This window comes from Pseudochaenichthys georgianus, unplaced genomic scaffold, assembly GCF_902827115.2.
Source record: "Pseudochaenichthys georgianus unplaced genomic scaffold, fPseGeo1.2 scaffold_1227_arrow_ctg1, whole genome shotgun sequence".
Lineage (NCBI taxonomy): Eukaryota > Metazoa > Chordata > Actinopteri > Perciformes > Channichthyidae > Pseudochaenichthys > Pseudochaenichthys georgianus.
This window is the reverse complement of record NW_027262151.1, coordinates 1-18,469: the sequence shown is the minus strand read 5'-3', so window position 1 is coordinate 18,469 and position 18,469 is coordinate 1. Positions and strand designations below refer to the sequence as shown.

At 39.9% G+C, this 18,469-nt stretch overlaps 1 protein-coding gene across 1 annotated transcript; it reads left to right on the top strand.

Annotated features, from left to right (window-relative positions):
• Positions 1-243: 243 nt before the first annotated feature.
• On the top strand, positions 244-14,335 carry LOC117440800 (cellular retinoic acid-binding protein 1; the record flags this gene model as incomplete). Its single annotated transcript, XM_034077032.2, has 3 exons — positions 244-782; positions 5,388-5,566; positions 14,222-14,335. Coding segments are annotated over exons 1-3 (363 nt in total), but the record flags the coding sequence as incomplete, so codon positions are not given.
• Between the last annotated feature and the right edge of the window lie 4,134 nt (positions 14,336-18,469).

Genomic DNA, 18,469 nt, shown 5'->3' with positions numbered 1-18,469 from the left:
TAAAATAGCCTTTTTGCCAATATATGTCAACAACAATAAAAGCCAACTTCAAAATAAGAAGTGATTAAATAAGGAGTTATTTAACAAAGTAAAGCACTCTAAATACGCTCTGAAGGAATGAATTTGGTCGTGTTGATCCCCGGGGAGAGCAGACACGTCAGTCCGTGTTAATGGGACAGAGCGTTCAGGGGGAGGGACGTCCTCTGACTCCCATTAGAGACACAAGCTATAAAAGAGCTGAAGACGAGACTGCAGCCGGCACTCGAAGACACACGGACGAAGCAAGAGAGTGTGTGTGAAGAGAAAATAAATAAAAAAACACTTTGGTGAACGAGAGGCTGAGCCCAGCAGCAGCAGCAGCAGCAGCAGCAGCAGCAGCAGCAGCAGCAGCAGCAGCAGCAGCAGCAGCAGCAGCAGCAGAGGAGACAGGGAAGGAGGAGGAGGGTGAGACACCGAGAGACAGAGAGAGAGAGACACAGAGAGACAGAGAGAGAGAGACACAGAGAGACAGAGGGAAGAGAGACAGAGAGAGACACAGAGAGACAGAGGGAAGAGAGAGACAGAGAGACAGAGGGAAGAGAAAGAGAGAGACAGAGAGACACAGAGAGACAGAGAGACACAGAGAGACAGAGGGAAGAGAGAGAGACAGAGAGACAGAGAGACAGAGGCATCAGGAACAGGTTTCTTTCTGCAGCGCTCAGCCTCAGCAGACATGCCTAACTTTGCCGGCACCTGGAAGATGAAGAGGAGTGAGAATTTTGATGAACTTCTCAAAGCCCTGGGTAAGCCTCGTCCTTCCTCTCCTCTCCTCTCACCCCTCCTTATCCAGTGCTTCATCCCTGCACGAGGTTGACTATCCATCATGTCCTTATAGAAAAAAATAGGCTGTTCTTGTTCTTGGAGAACGGCACGCCTGACTGAGATGCTGCTTTCCAGGAGATATGAAACACCGGATGCTGAAATCCAGCCTAAACAGACGTGGTATTGTTACACGAAGAGGGGAAGGGGGGGCACAACATTATTCATGTAAGCATTTAAGTAGGGCATGCATTAGGAATGCCAGGGGAGGTCTCTGGAGCCCGGTCCCTCTCTTGTGTCCTATCTTTTTCATTCTTCCCAGTCCTCTCTGATGATTGTGATGGTTAGATGTGGACCCGTTTAACTGGGTCACTACATTGTTTGTGCAGCGTTTGGTCACGCCGGGATCGCTCAAACAGACAGGACACATCAAAAGGGTTCGCGGGCCTTTAGAAACATGGTGAAATCTTTAGTGATGAATCCCACTGGGAGTACGGGGAGCAGCTTCAACTAATCTCCAGGGACTGTTGACACCAAACGGGAGGATTAGTAGAAGTTTTAGACATGTATCCTCCCTTTTTAGTCAAATCTGGGAAAGATAAGTTGGAATATAGACATTTTGTTCACGCTGCTGCACACATGAGAGATTTCTTGAGTATCTGAGGACATATCTAGCTATAAAAGGGCTCTTTAAACACCCCCTAATATGTGTCTTCTACAACAAAAACAATACATGTATTCCAGGGGTCATACACCTTTTCACTAATGATTTTCAATGACTTCTCCAGGACCTTTACCTGATTGTCCATGACCAAAAACATGACTCTCTCTCAGCGGTACCACTGAAGATGGTTTATTTGAACATGGAACAGGAAAATAAGGTCTGCATATGAAACATGTTGTGCCCATCTAAAACAAATCCAATAGTAGGTGTAGGTGCCATAATGCTACTTAGCCCAAGTTCATTATTTGTATTATTATTTGTTTACGTCGCTTTTATTTGTTTGTTGAGCACTTCCGGTAATTGTCACATGGGTGTGGTTTGTCTATTTAAGTCACCTGTTTCATGTCGAGTGGGATGACAGAGGGTTAGCTTGTGCTGTCATTTTTTCTGTTGACCGTTTTGTCCATAGTTACTATGTTTTGATTTTGTTTATATCCTTACAACTATAATGCTTCAATATGGACTTTCTCTTCGAAAACGCGTCACAGTTTATAGCCAAGTTTAGCCATCACGGGAGATTGAGCCGCCACAGTACGCTTCCTAGCTTCTACACGCTAAAGCAACTCAAATCTCTCACCAGCAAAATACCTCGACAGTTAAATGCCATTTTACGTTTCATTACGATACAGTATGTATTATCGTTATAGTATTACTATGTCGGCGATTTGATAAAATATAAATTATATTTGATGCAACTTTAGTTACATTTCCATGACTTTTCCAAAACTTTGGGAAAAATATTGTTTTCCATAACTTTTCCAGAGCCTGGAATTAGCATTTTGGATTTCCATGACTTTTCCAGGTTTTCAATGACCGTAAGAACCCATGTTTTCCACCATGAGGTATTGCCTTTGCAGTCACACGGTAGCTTATTTATCTTTTCCAGAGAGCTTAAAACTATTAAAAACACATAAAAGAGTAACACATTTGCCCTAGGTCACGTCATTCCTCTTTATGAACCGGGGCACTGTAGTTTATTTTGAATAAATCCCAAATACACCAGCCTTCAACTGTAAATACCAAATGTGTCCCAACAAGAAAAAGTCCCCGGCAAAAGCACATTTTTATGCCGCCTGGATTTACACTCTCCAAAATCTACACTCTCCAGCTGTATTAGGTCATGTTTAAACCTTGTTGTAGAAATCAAAGCATGTATTACTGAACTGAAACGAACCGTTTACACCCTCAATAGGAATGAATGGGATTGGGGCTGAGTACAGAGTAGAAGAGACAGAGGAAAGAAGTGATTTAGACATGCACTAATGCAATGTTGATTTTGGTCTTTTCAATGGATTTGTTGAGAATGTGAAAAATATAGATTAATGCAAGTCACAGTTCTCTTCAACACCAACAATCATTGATGAACCCTTCACATATCACCCTAAAACCATAATCAACCTAAAGATCTGATCAGTTTTGATGATTCACAAAAGTAGCCTCACCTAAAGACAACCACCCCACTTCCAATGATTCCTCTTAATTCGAGCTGAGCCACCATCCCTCCAGTTTCACTATACATTACATCCAAGTGAAAACCATTCACTCTCCTGCTTAACACCTCATCCATTCATGAACACATTACCCACATCTGCTGGTGCCCATCACTCGTTGCTCTCACACAAGGACTCAATGGTCAATGGGGAGCTGCGGCTAAACGGTGGATTCCAGTTCTGCAGCGCCGCCAGTCTCCATCAACATCTCCGTAATTATCAGAGGTTTCCCTCCAGTGTATCCAGGGTGCAGAAAGCACAGCGAACAGAGCTGTACGAGCTGATCAGACTCACGCTGCTAATTGAGAGCAGGCATGTGTGTCTGCATTTGATCAAAGAGTGCAACAATTCTGCACAAGTAAGGAACCATTTCGACACTGAGTTAATGGGGAGTGAATTTAAGAGACGCACATTGAAGAGAAATTATCTTTAATCAGGTTTCTGTGAGAGCATGTGGTCCTGACTATTGGCTGCCTGTAAACATTTTTGTGGCAGACTTTCGCCTTTACCATTGCTTTGGACATACATAAAAACGTCAAACACAAATGTGGGTTAATTTAATTTTGAGAAGATGTCAATTTTTCCGAAACGATGATAACAGGCTCACGGATGTTCTTACATATTTAATGCTGTAAAATGCCATGGTGATATCCCTCTGATCGTGGGTGGGGTCGAGTGTAAACTGTCTTAATTTAAAAAGCAACACCACGTTTTTTTGGATCTCTAAGAACTAACAAGCAGCGCTCGAAGAACTACTTAGATTTTATACTTGAAAAGTAGCATTACTCAATCGTACAAATATTCTGTTACAAGTAAAAGTCAAAATCGTACTTACTAAATGTACTCGAAGTAGTCAATAAGTGCAATGGCCCATTTCAGAATCTAATAGATAACTTGATAATGATTATTGATGCATTAAAGTGTCTGGGAAAGGTGGGGCACACTGCTGCTGGATTCTTTAACCAATGTTATGTCAAAGATGTATTTATTAGTTTACTTATAATCTGGAAATGTATATTAACTGAAGCTGTTAAATAAATGTAATGGAGAAAAAGTAAAATATTAGCTTCCAAAATGAATAGGAGTAGAAGTATAATGTTGCATACAATGAAAATACCCAGTTAAAGTACAAGTACCTCAAAATTGTACGAACGTCAATTTATTACATTCCACCAGTTGTAATAAGGGCTCGAACACTTGATCTTGTTAGCAATGATATTGGCTTTTTACACATTCAGTTATTTCCTGTGGTAGAAAACTCAATATATTAGAGAGTATATAGAATATATGAAGCCAGTCAAATAACATACTTTGGCAGGACATAAAGCCAGATGGCCGTGCAGGGGAACACCAGTCGTGCCAAAATGTGGCCACCAGAGTGGTTAATGCTATAAGCAGGATCCCCACTCTTACAGCTACCAAACAAAAGGAAACACAGCGTTAACCTGACATCCTCAACAGTTCATGCTTGTTCTTCTGTACATGGCTGAATAATCCCCTACACAAACCTCAGTGCCCAAATTGCCCAGATTTCTCTCAGTTTGGAGAAATTGAAATTGTTCAGTCAGAGCCAAAGTGTATTTATTGAGATTCCTTTTTTCTAGATTCCTGTCATTCTTTGTTAAAATGTATGGCCGGGAGACGTTCCTGTTCAACGTACACAGAAATACAATGAGACGTGCAGCCAGCATGGGCCTCTATATTTGAGGTTTAGAGTCTGATAGAAGCTGGCATGAGGGCCCAGAGAGTCTACATGTGGGCGGGGTCGAGGGTAAAGCAGATTAGAGAGACCACAGGACAAACTGGAAGATGCTTCTGTGAAAATGTTGGCACTAAAAGAACAAAAGACGCCTCATCTTCCTTTTGTCGTGATTCATCTCTCACTTTCAGTATTATGCATCAACATATTCCACATCTTGAATTAGACAGACACTTTTCCACATTTGCGTGTCTTTTAAAAACATTTAAACAACAGAGGGCAAAGATAAACCGATTTTCTTCCTTTCAATACACCTGTCTCTTGAGATTGAAGTAGATTTTATGAGGTATTAGGCTTTCTATGAGACACTGTGGCCTATTAAGAACACACAATCACATTCATACTCCAATAGCTACCCAATCAGAACTGTAATGAAAATGCATTTCTGATCAATTGAGAGAATATTGAACAAAACAAAAATCACTAGAAAGGCTAACATGTTACAATTGTGGAGTCATGGGTAGTGAAACACAACCTTAAAACATCCCAAAGGATATTTCAAACTAGGCAGTGAAGCATCCAACTATTGCCCCTCTAATAACTAAACAAATCGTATTAAATGGTGACACTGACCTGTTTTTTCACTGGTGTTGCTTTGATTTTTGTTCCCGGTCAGGAGTGAACACCATGTTGAGGAAGGTGGCCGTGGCCGCGGCCTCTAACCCCCACGTGGAGATCCGCCAGGACGGAGATAAGTTCTACATCAAAACCTCCACCACCGTGCGCACCACCGAGATCAACTTCCAAGTCGGGGAAGAGTATGATGAGGAGACGGTGGACGGAAGGAAATGCAAGGTAGAATCAAATCAGTACTGCTAAAACACATATTTAAACACACTGATACTCAATTGGTTATACGCTTTATAGTTTAGAATAGGAGTAACACTCACAGCTTGAAGCGCCATACTGTACCTGTGTGTTTTAGCTCTTTTACAACAAACATACTGTGGATGTTCATATTTACTTTCCCTGTAGTCCAGGCTGGCATTGTTTCCCTTCTTTCTGTACTAAATATATGAACCAATTCTGACTATTTAGGCTATAATGACAAAGGTTGCATGGCTGTCACCACCGCTAAGCTAAAGGCAGCTAATGTTTGGTATGAACAAGCCTTTGATTTCGTTGATCGATATCTGCTCTTGGATAAACTTCACGGCATTGGCCTTTCTAATAATACAGTGTTATGGTTTAACTCGTACCTTCACAGTAGAAAGCAATGTGTGGTTGTTAATGGAAAACAGTCTGACCTGTTGATCCAACAAAAGGGTGTACCCCAAGGATCAACTCTGGGCCCACTTCTGTTCTCTATTTACATAAATGATTTATCTTCTTGTCTCATTAATTGTTGTACTCACCTTTATGCTGATGACACTGTCATATCTACATCCAAATCAGATTTTTCACAAATTCAGATCTCTCTCCAATCGGATTTTAATATCTTACAGGACTGGCTATCACACAATAAACTACTGCTTAACAAAACTAAATCTTATACCATGGTCTTTGGTACCAGGCAGAAGCTCAAATCCAAACCTAATGTAGTAATAACATGTAAGGATGGCACTTCTCTGCATAAAGTTGATAGCTTTAAATATCTTGGTGTATGGCTAGACTCTGAACTTTCATTTAAAAACTACATATAAAGCATGTAATACAAAAAGTCAATTACGGAATCAGTGTTTTACACCGCTCTCGCAATTGTTTTACGCTCAGTGTCCGAAAGAGAATTGCTTCTCAACTTATTCTTCCGATTATGGACTATTGTGATGTTGTCTACCAAAATGCACATAAATCAGATCTTGCTCCACTCAACATAGTCTACAACAGACTATGCAGATTTGTTCTTGGTTGTCCTTTTCATACACATCACTGCACAATGTATAACCAACTTAAATGGCCTTCTTTAAATGTAAGAAGACACATGCATTGGCTTCAGCTGATATTTAAATGCATTTATCTTAACTATCCCCCTTATTTAAAGCAGTATTTTGTACCCTACTCACCAATTCATCGAGTTAGACATTCTGTTCAGATTTATTTCTCTGTCCCCTCTGCAAAAAAATTGATTGGCAGAAGAGCGTTCATGTTTAAAGCCCCAACAGACTGGAATACACGACCTGCTGCTATTAGATCTCTTGCATCATTGGGTATATTTAAACATGCATTGTTATCTCACTTTCAACTGGTATGTACTTGTTACACTTAGTTTTTGATTGTGGTTTGGGTAAAAAAAAACGTTGTAATTATGGTTAGACACAGAAGAGTCTTCACAATGACCAAACAAGACAATGTGTGTGTGGACAGGTACAGAGAAGGTATGAATAAGTCAAAATCTTAAATTCCCTGCAAAAAATGTATCATTAAAATCTATAAACACATTATTCAGTTTTAACAAAGGGAACATTTAATCCATAACATCTACTTAACATCTACACATATGTAAAGTAACCTGTATCTTTTCACTTCATTCTGTATGCTCCGCTTGTGTGTGCGTGTGTGTGCGTGTGTGTGTGTGTGTATTAAAGATCTTCAAAGCTTTACGCACGCTATTGTTGATGAGGGTTGAATGAAAAATTAATACCTTCTCACAGTTTCATCACTTGGTATCATCCTCACGTCTGAAGCTGGATTAAGGGCAGCTTCAGTTGGGAGGAGAGTTTCTCTCTGAACCTCTTCAGGCCCTGAGGGGATTTCACATCCTGAAAGACAGTCAGACAGACAGGTTAAGAAAGTAGGCTACTCTTTTTATTTCAAAGTCTTCTGAACTCTCTGAACTCAATACCAATTCTGCTAAAATGACTGTAAAATGAGTAGAAGGAAATTCAAATAAAGTGTTGTGACACAAAGACTGTGCTATGTTACATGTAATGAGAGTAAACTGGCTTCCTAAGGCGCCTCTGATATGATCTCAAAACAGACTTTTATGTAACATGTGAGGTGGTAGTATAATCAGATAAAGTGCACGAGGCAGATGATAGTTTAGTTTTATAATGTGTAAACATATTACGATTACATTCATAAAGAAAAGCTACCCATCGTCTGTCATTACATATTGTGTCAAAGCAAGAAGTATTTCACTCAGAACTTTCTAAATTGCTTCGTAAAGTTAATTTTTTATAATAAGCCACCTATTGATGTGACATAATGTATATTGCAACATCATAAGGAAGTCATAAAGAAAGACAAACAATGAATCAATCATTATGTCTGTTGAGCAGAGGAGGTGTTAGAAATCTCTAACGCTATCTTTCCCATTTGTAGTCAATTCCCCTCAACTATGTCATTGTATATAAACAATGAATGAAGTCAGCGCTCCCAAATGAAAACTTGCTGCCACTGAGTCACTTTTGGTAACGAGATGTTTTGCCATAATAATCCAGACGCTGACATCTGCTTATCTCTATACTGCATAGCAACCTGTGTCTGAGCGAGAGAGAAGATGAGTGTTGTTTATTATCAGTGAGGTCACACGGCGGGTAAACAACTCAAGATGTCAAGATGAGTTGACTTGATGTTTCTGCTGCGACTTGCTAAAGTGTCCTTGACTAAAGTGTCCCTACAGCAACGCCTTACACAAAACACTTAAGAGAGCTAACAGGCTGAAGAGTTTCTGTTTCTCTGCTGAAATGTATGAAAACAGAAAAGTCCCCGTCCTGGATAATTATTTGGCAACAGAAAGCATATAAATGCTTGTGGAGAATAAATATTTCACATTGAGAGGGAAAGATGTGTAATTGCGTGCAAGCACTACTTAAGATATCATCCAAAAGCCTGAGATATTGGAGATATGTGTTTTCTTGGAACCACAAAGCCCCTCTGGTTATGTGAATACATAATTCATATAGCGTGGATCTCTTTTTTACATGCATTTATATCAACATGCATCGTTGGATCACATAGTGCTTTCAAAACAGCATTCAAGATCTAAAACCTGAACAGTACATTTGTCTTTATCTGTTATTTTTAAGGGTAAACTACGTGTTGCAGTCAGGGCGACTTGACCTATTTCTGCTCCTAGGAGACAGTGTGGGTGCGTCTGTCTGTGCCCTGGGGCATGCTGGGTACTGGGCAAGGCTAGACATGACGGCTTTGTGACGCCACATGACGCCTCAAGACAACTTGGGGGTTGGTGCTTTGTGGTTAAAGGGATTACAGGCTGAACTGTGCCTGGCAAAGAGCAAAGGGTAGATTAGCTCTGCCATACGGTTACAGAGCTCCAGTTAATCTGAGAGGTGGGATCAGACCCCCTCCTCTCACTTACTGGAGGAGACAGTGATACGAGAACCAGACGAACAGACACTAAACGGTATTGAAGAGAGAAAGTCGTGATAAAGTGATTTACCTGATCTGAAGTATGGAGGTGTATAGGTGGCAGACAAACATGAGCACAAGAGATGTTGCTGTCTTGTGAATTGTCAAGTAATAAAAGAGTGTTTGAGGTGGAGCCGTTTTTCCTCTGCACTGGTCATCCTGATTTCCAACATACAAAAGATCCAGGCAAAACAGAGCCGTTGTGCTGTTTGCTATTAAGTAGCCTGCCTGGATACATGTACAGCAGGGGTGTCAAACTAAATTTCATCACAGGCCACATTCGCATTATGGTTGCACTCAAAGGTCCGGTTGTAACTTTAAGACTATATAAAAATACATACATAATTATTTAATATATATATATCAAATAATGTATTATATTACATCATTGCCTCTGCATTGGATTATTCAATCAATCAACAACTTTATTAATCCCGCAAGGGGCAATTGGTTATGAGCAGCAGTTTATGTCATGTACACAGGCAGGAACATACAAGAAGAAAACACACAGATACACCCGGGAGCACAGATGTGGATAATTATAATAATACACTATAAATAGTTCAAAGCATCACAATAATAAATAAATAATCAAGTTAAAAGCCTTTTCAAGAATTTAAAAGTTTGATTGCAGAAGGGATGAAGGATTTATTGTCGGATAGGGTAATAACTTCATAATTAACTACGTCTGAAAGAAGAAGTCTAGGGAAAATAATTGCAAGTCTCTTCAGTGTGCATGTCACAAAATGATTTTAAAAGACATTTTGAAAAAAAAAGTAACATTTTGAAAAAAAGTCAATTCTGAGAAAAAATGCATATTTAGAAGAAAAAAAGTCAAATCTGAGATGCATTATGGGGCTCCATGGGGTATGGGGAACGTGCTTCTGTAAATCGCCATGTAAGCGTTTAACAAATATATTATATTCTTTGCAAGCTCTTCATAAAATTAAGTCGCGGGCCGGTTTTGGCCCCCGGGCCTTACGTTTGACACCCCTGATGTACAGGCAAACATGGCAGAGATGTCGTGTGGATAAAGATCTGAAACAAAGCTTGTACATACAAATATTTGACTTATCCACTAGAGAGTTGCATTACATTCTGAGACGAAGGCAAATAACGCATTTAGCCCCAACAGCAGATCCTGTAATGTAATATTTGAGGTAATATGTGAAGCTCAGACGCCTCAGTGAGGATGGAGGTAAATGGATAAAAGTTATGAATGTATTTTACAGAACAGCTGCGACTCAAGTGAGATTTGCAGGAACATGCCGACGGCAACATTTAAAATAATCTGTTGCGAGAAGAGATTAGGAAGACTGATGCTTTGGACTGATTCTCATATGCAGGGGGAAACATTTGAAGAGCCCTTTGCAGAATCTGTGTCCCATTATTTTAAAGGCAGGAAAAGTCTTAGTCATTCGGTCTGCTCCTCGGGTTATATTGAAGTCACTCAAGATTGAAGACAATTCAACAGACACAATATATTGTCTCTGACATCATCCATTGTTGGACGTAACATATCTGCAGTTATATTGATGTGGTTGCCTATAATTGATTTTGAATTGTTTCCAGAGTATTTTTTTAAACATAGACTGTGTACAAGAATTTCACGCAAACACTGCAACATAACCCTTTGGTTCTTAGCGTACTGTTTAGAAGCCTTGAGTTAGATGGTCGCCATCTTGGTTGATTGGAGGCAGAACTGACCATATTTGGCATAGCAGACCCTAAGCTAACAGCTAATGCTGGCTAGCTTGCTTGGTTAGCACAATACCTCCTTAATATAACGTTTTTTTTAAACTATGATATTAATTAGGATAGGTAGCAAAACACATCATTAAAACAAACTTTGCCTAACGGAAAAAATGAACAGCCATCTCTTAAAGCACATGTGTCAAACTCAAGGCCCGGGGGCCAAATCAGGCTCGTGGTGGATTTAATTTCGGGCCGCAGGTTAATTTGTTATTACTATTAGATCTGGCCCGCCGGTATATTGCACGCACACTTTCACTCCATCCTGAGGGTTTCCTCCGCTCAGAGCCTGAGCCCAAACATTGATGACCTTGCACCCGAGATGAGATGCCAAGTATCTGAACTAGCATCACAGAGCAGCAACCTGGGTTTACATGGATGCTTCCTTCTGCACTTTCTCTCTCACGACAGCAGGGCATGTTTGGTTTGTTCTTTGAGGGGAATAGTTTTTTTGAAGCTGTTGTTGGCCTGTGGAGAAATGTAATCATAAGAAATGACTGAGGAAAAGCTGCAGATAGAGCCATAAGAAATGAATGCAACTGATTATTTAATGTTGTTTTTATAGGCAATCATTTAAGCTTTGTTAGTTCCAGGTTTAATATGTGCAATAAGTTCATTTCAATTTGCTATAAACATTGAACCTCATATTTGAGTTTGACACCCCTGCCTAGAGTATCGTTCAGTGCTGATCAGCGCATCTGTAAAGCTATCCAGAACAGGAAACCACACTCAGTTAGCAACACAACCTGGAAGCTACAAAACATTTTTGGCTAGCGGTTTTCGTTCAACTGGATGAGGATATATACATTTTCCACTGACATTTTCTTTATTAGTTACACTCTTATTCGTTTGAAAAGGATTCTGTAATTACATGACAATACTTCTTTTTTCTATGCTTTAATTTTGATTGAGAAACAGAAGAAAAGTTTCGGTAGAGCTACAAGAAAAAAGACTGCAACAACCAGCAACGGGCTGTTGTTTAAAAAGAAATATACCCCAGAAAGTCCTTTCTCTTGAAGGGAGAAATGAAACAAATATTGAGACGTATATCATAAGAGGTAGCTTCTTATGGAAATCCATCATTTAGGAAGTGGTGAATTTTGTTATGTTTTAATGTGCTGTAATGGCAGAGAAAGTCTCGCTGAAGGCTTCACCACTTGTTTGTTGTATTCTTCACTTGTTTAAATGCGAGTTGATTCGATAAAGAGCAACTGTTCCTCATAGTTTTGTCCTAAGGCGAACAAGCGATGACTTGAGAGAGAAAATGTGATCAAACTGTGGGAAGAGTCCAGGAGAGAGGCAGTGTGTTATTTCAGGCTCTGAGTTTTTTTTTGTCAAATCCAACTTAACAATTTTAAACCAAGCAGGAAATGAGATGTTCTCCTGACACACTGTTTGTGTCTGATAAGCAACGTAAGTCCAAGAGACTGAACAAAAGCCAAAGGCAGCAGATGTTCAGAAGCTGCAGAAACAAACTGGATTGGTAAAAACAAAACAAATGGAGGATACATTTGTCTTGGTCTCAAATGTGTGTGCACAGGCTCTCGTGTGTAATCTGGAAGCAAAAGACGACGTGTGAGAATTAGTCAACAGAGAGAATGAGAGAAAATCCATCCAAGTCAGAGGCGGAGACTGATGCTAATGCTAAAATGGAGCCGTAGCTAATCGACTCTTTGGGTTCTGGCTTTATTAGAAGAAGAAATCAGAGGGAGAGCAGCAGAAAAGCCCTGCTGTTGTTCAGCTTGGCAAAGCCTGTAGACGGCAGCCTGCAGGGATCCGTGATGGCTTTGCTTACCTTTCATATGGTGATTAACAGTTGCCTGTGAGAAGCTGGGGCTGCTGCTCTGCGAAACACAGAGCAGTTGTGCACAAATTATCAAGTGAATTGTCTCTGAGCAGCACTACAAATATGCAAGACAATGCTGGAAGAAATATGTTTTTAGAGGCCTATCCAGACATTAATGTAGTTGGATATTAATGTTATGTTTTGATCAGATCCAGGCTTTTGGAGTGGATCAATAGCTTAAAATGCTCTGGTGACGATTTGAGGGAAATAAAAAAGTTTAGCAGTGTGGGAAAACATAATCAGAGTCGGATAGCAACATAAAGCCAACACTTTGGAAATAATAAAACAAAAATGTGAATAGAAAACTAAACGTTGGACTAAAGACTCGATTGGGAAACTGTGTCATCAGACAGTTGAGGTAATGACATACGAGCGTGTGGATGACCAATATGATAAATACTCTCTCTAGCCACACATAAGAGCTACAGGGTCACGTAGTCCGGCTCCTTTAAGAGTTATTAGTCCGAAAGTCAAAGTCTGAGCAGTTCTGTTGATGTCATTTGAAAATTATCGACGCAAATCAGCAGACGGAGGGGAAAAGAGGACGTGTGTCTTTTCAGTCTCAGTCTGCTTAAGACTCCACTGGAAAATAATACATTATTTATGAACCAGGCTCATTAGGAAGTGACAGACATTCAGAGGTCATTACATACTTGTCATAAGATCTTATGCTGCAATATTACACATGTTTCTATTAGCGATGGATGGTTACCTGTATGTGACACGTGTTGCTCATAATGAAAACACGGAGCATTTGCAGTTCCAGTCACCATTTTGGAAAACAGTTGTGACACGAGATGGTAAGTCTTTCCAAACACTGAACAAGACGGCGAACACAAATATAAAATTAAACTTTAATAAACTGAAAACACACTTATAAACCTCAAAGATATAAAACACAAACACGGATATCATTGAAACTAGACAACACCATGTGGTGAGATGTCAATCAAAAGGTAACCCCGCCCCTAAAGCGCTTCATGCTTTCTGTTTTGGACCACATTTTACAAAATGAACAACATGCTGTAATGAAGAAGATTTGACGCAAGCAAGTGAGATCATAAACTCATCATAACATGTTAATGAGGTAATAAATCAAGTGAATGGTCGGGTCATTTTCTTATAGGCCTCGTTAGAATCTGACCCGAGTCGTCCCAAGCAGGCTATTTTATAAGATAAAAAGAAAATGCTTGTTCACTTCTGCATTGGCTTTCCTTTACAGTCCGGAGGCGTTGCAGCTTTGTTGTAATGAAGTACAACTTGCTGTAGATTTGGAGCTGTAGATTCAGGAGATAAAACTATAAGTTCATAATTACGAGCGACCGTGCCTACATGTTTTGCTTTTAATGGTCTTTTATACCTTTACTTCGTCATATTAAAAAGCTCTAACTTGTCACCTTGATGCAGCAGTTTTGTCAGGATGTATCAGTACGCTTACATCACTGTTGGGTGCACTTAAGGCCCATTAGGTGACCTTTTAAAGGACATGCGTTGCTAATGTGTTTTGCCTTACTGACCTCGGAGTCTCTCTCTCTCTGCAGAGCCTCGCCACCTGGGAGACGGAGAACAAGATGGTCTGTAAGCAGACTCTGGTGGACGGCAACGGCCCCAAAACCTACTGGACCCGAGAGCTGAGCGGAGATGAGCTCATACTGGTGAGCGCACGGAAATGACTCATCTTCTCGATGAAAGATTGATGCTGAGGAAAGTGAAAAAAAGACAAAAGCATCAGTAGATAAATTAAATCTTGTTTCAGGGTGAGGACCAACAAAGACAGGCAAAAAGTATTAAAGTGCTTGCCCCATGATGTTATTTTAAAGGTCTCCTATTATGCAAAATGCACTTTTTGATGTCTTGTATACATAATATGTGTCCTGCATGAGCTATGGAGCCAGAATCAGCACTTCTCTAACATGGCTGAAATAGAGAGTATGAGGCTAGAATGGGTGATCTGTTTTGCATTTTGAGCAACACACTTCAGAGACATGTTTTTTATATATCGGAGACCTATAATAGATGCCTAAAAATAGTATAATAGGAGACCTTTAAGCACAAGGAGTCGAAGATCTGATGGGTAGCTAATCTGTATGGTTTGTCTGTTACATGGCTTGTTCCCATGGAGACCCTAAAGACATCAGTTGAATTAAAATGGGATTTCACGAGCAGCTTGTGTAATGTTTTAATAAAACGAGGCAGGGAGTCACCAAGGAGATTCATCCGTAAGGGAAATGAGAGGGCCCGTTTCCCAAGGAGCCGAGCTTTCATCCACCCCGCGGAGAGATGTTGAAAGGAGAACAAGAGGGAGCTGCTACGCTGACATCGCAGTAATACCCCCAGTATTTAGCCAGATTAATATAGGCACAAGTCAATGGGTCTAAAGCCCCTCGAACGACGTGCAAGGGAGCCGTCCAAGTGAGGAAGAGTTCTCAGGGACTCAACGGCTTTTTCTCTCTCAGCGCTCCCACGCTTTGCTCTGTTGTTCCTCCAGTACTTGTGAGATGAATGTCCAAAAGGCAAGAGCTCTTAACAGCAATACAGAAGGTGTAGCTAGGGAAGAAGTAAACACAGGATGTTTGCAAAGCTTTATAATACAAGCCAGAAGCTCAAGCAGCTTGAGTTGTATCTTCAATGCTAATCTCAATGCTAACCAGGGGTGGGAAGTAATGGAGTAGAAATACTTTGTTACTGTACTTAAGTACATTTTTCTGGTATCAGTACTTTGCTCCACTACTTATTTTCTGACAACTTTTTACAACACAAATACCTGTACTTTCTACTTCTTACATGTTGAACCCAAATACCTGTACTTTCTACTTCACTCATTTTCCAAACAGCTGGTTCCTTTAGTCTGAATGTGTGTTTGTGGCGTGGTCATTATTATTTAGAGTCATTGCGTGCCTATTGATTTGAACACGATCCGTGTCTCCATCACTTCCTGGTCTTCTCTAAAAAAGAGGGACCAATGGAAACGTTGTCATGTTGTCGTTGTTCAGCATGGAAACATTCATTAGCTAACAATGACATTATTGTTCTATTGATATAAAGGGAGGTCAGGTACTCTTTAAAACAGCTGCTAGCTATGGGTACTTTTCACTTAAAGGGGACCGATCATGCAAAATACACTTTTGTACGTCTTTTATACATGAATATGTGTCCCCGGTGTGTCAGGGAACTCAAAGTGTCAGAAAACACAACCCTCTCTCTTTTCCTTCGTACCCAAATCTCTAAAAACGGGGCTGCAACGGAGCTCATTATTATTTGAATTGTTCTGACGCCAGAAAAGGGGTGCTCCGCCTATATGGGCAACTCTCCACCTATCAGGGGAATGAGAGACCACTCGAAAGCGCTGGAGACGATGTAGTACATATGCCAGGCCTGTAGGTGGCGCTGTAGTCTGCCACAAAAGCAGAATCAGCCCTTGCAAAAACAGGGCTGGAAAAGAGCCAATAGAGCGAAATGAGGCATGGCTAAAATGCATGATCTGTTTGGTATTTTGAAAAAGAAACTTCACAGACATGTTTTATATCGGTATGGCCCTTCAATATATTATTCAAATATAGCATGATAGGTCCACTTTAAGTACATTTCAAAGCCCATACTTCTTTAGTTTGACTTGAGTAAAGAAGTGTAGTCAGTACTTCTACTTTTACCAGAGTATTTTTAAACACGAGTATCTGTACTTCTACTTGAGTAAAGGATTTGTGTACTTTTGCCTTCTCTGATGCTAACCCACTTGAACATCATTGTTGTTCAGAGAAAGGCCGAACAGATTCCAGTGTTGGCGTGATAACATGTGTCACAGCGCCTGCCTCTCTGGTGACACTCTGCCCATGCCGGCACTAATGCAGATTGATCTGTGTTTCTCTGCTCTTCACACCTCTGTCCTCCCTGCTGCTACACCGTCAGAACAACCCCAGGATAGATCGTGTTGACAGAGCAGCTTGTCGAGTCCCAATTTGACCTTTTTCTTTTTAGTATTAGCACAGAAAAGCCCGTTATAAGAGAGGTAATTGGTTTTGCAGCTTGTTGTCCTGTCAACACTAACAAGTACATCTTCATCGTCATGATTCACCTGAGACAGATGGTCTAGATTAGGACAGCAGCTTGATCCTGTCCTTTCAAGCATGATGATGGACAGTAAGAAAGGAAAAGGATATAACTGTTCACTTAATAACAAAGTAACTGATGAACTAGTCATTATTGTAAAGCATGCTGGTGAGCAGGGGGAAGCAGCAATAATGTGAAGACCTTACTCTTGTCTTTATATTCTAAATGACAGTTATTCTGTTATGCCTGACATAAAAGATGCAACATATCAAGGTAGAAATATGGATATGATAAAAGCATTATTTTTAAATGAACATGAATGCCTGCAGTGTGAACATTGCTTCGCACAGTTTCAAACAGATGAAGACAAAAGGACCAAAGATGTGCTTTAAATTGCTTCTCAAACTGAACACATACTCCACAATCTTTAACGTTCTGTTCACTGTTTATATTTCATGACTGCAGTTTATATTTTAGTTTTTTCCAAGAGTTTTTCTTCCTCCAAATACAACCTTGAGGTGTGGAAGAATTTCTAGTCTTAGAAATAGCCAACATTAGTCAAGTTATATTTGTACTTTAAGTATGAAAAGCATGCCTCCAGAAGCAGAAGCATCCTTTAAGGATTAAAGCATAAATATTGGCACGGAGCAGAACAACTTGTTTGATTGAAGACGTGTATTGAAGCCCAAAATAGTCTGCACCTTGCTGTGAGCGCTTTCTTAAAATTAGGAAATGACAGTGCATTTTTTGTAGAAAATATACTTAGCTCTTGTCCGGTCTGGAAGTATTTAGAGAGTTGTCCTCGAAAGCGCTTTTAGCACCAGGAAAATTGCTACATAAATAACATGTATTATTATTATTGATGTGAGAGAGATTTTCTTTTCAGCAATGTTGATGGAAGGAATGGAGGCTGGAGTCCGCTTTATATCAAACACTGAGTTTAATGAGAGCCAACGGCCGTGAGTGAGCTCAAGACATTCACACAACATGCTTTGAGGAAACCCTGCAACTCACTGAAGCATTACACAGAAAACACAGACGATCTACCGGAGAATCCGGGAGGGGCCTCTATTTCGCGCGTCTTCTGATCGATAATCACAAGTACATGGATTCAGAGACAAAGACAGTCTGTTAAAGTCCTCTGGCAGTTAGTCACAGTCCCCCAACAGGAAAGCGGAACCTTTAACCCTTTAACCTATAACCTTTAAACCCCTGCTCTAAGTTATGGCAGACCTATGTGAAACACAAAATGCTTTTTGGTACAAACACTTAAACAAAATATTTCCCTCACAGATCCACGCTTTTATCAATTCATTGATAACCAATTAACATTAGTCTAAGAATATTTCAGTCACTACTTGAATCAAATAAAACGTCCTCAGAGTTGGGTGGATTCCTCATTACATTAATTACATCAAAAACAGAATAAGATTGGAACAGCCAATCACAATGGTTGATACAGACAACCATAAAAGAAAAATCATCTTTCTTCAGTGTTTGATTTCTTTTGTCAAAAAGCACAATAATAACACATATGCAATACAAAAATATAATAGTAAAATATATGTTTCAAAAAACAAGATCTTTTATCCCTCAATTAATCTCATTCATCAAACACAAATTCAAATTCAGCTTACATCTTTAAAGATTTACTTCAAGGCAATTCATAATTAAAACACAATTAGAATGTAGGATTATAAGAAATCCAATTGAGGTATAAATCAGAATCATAAGGGATCCAG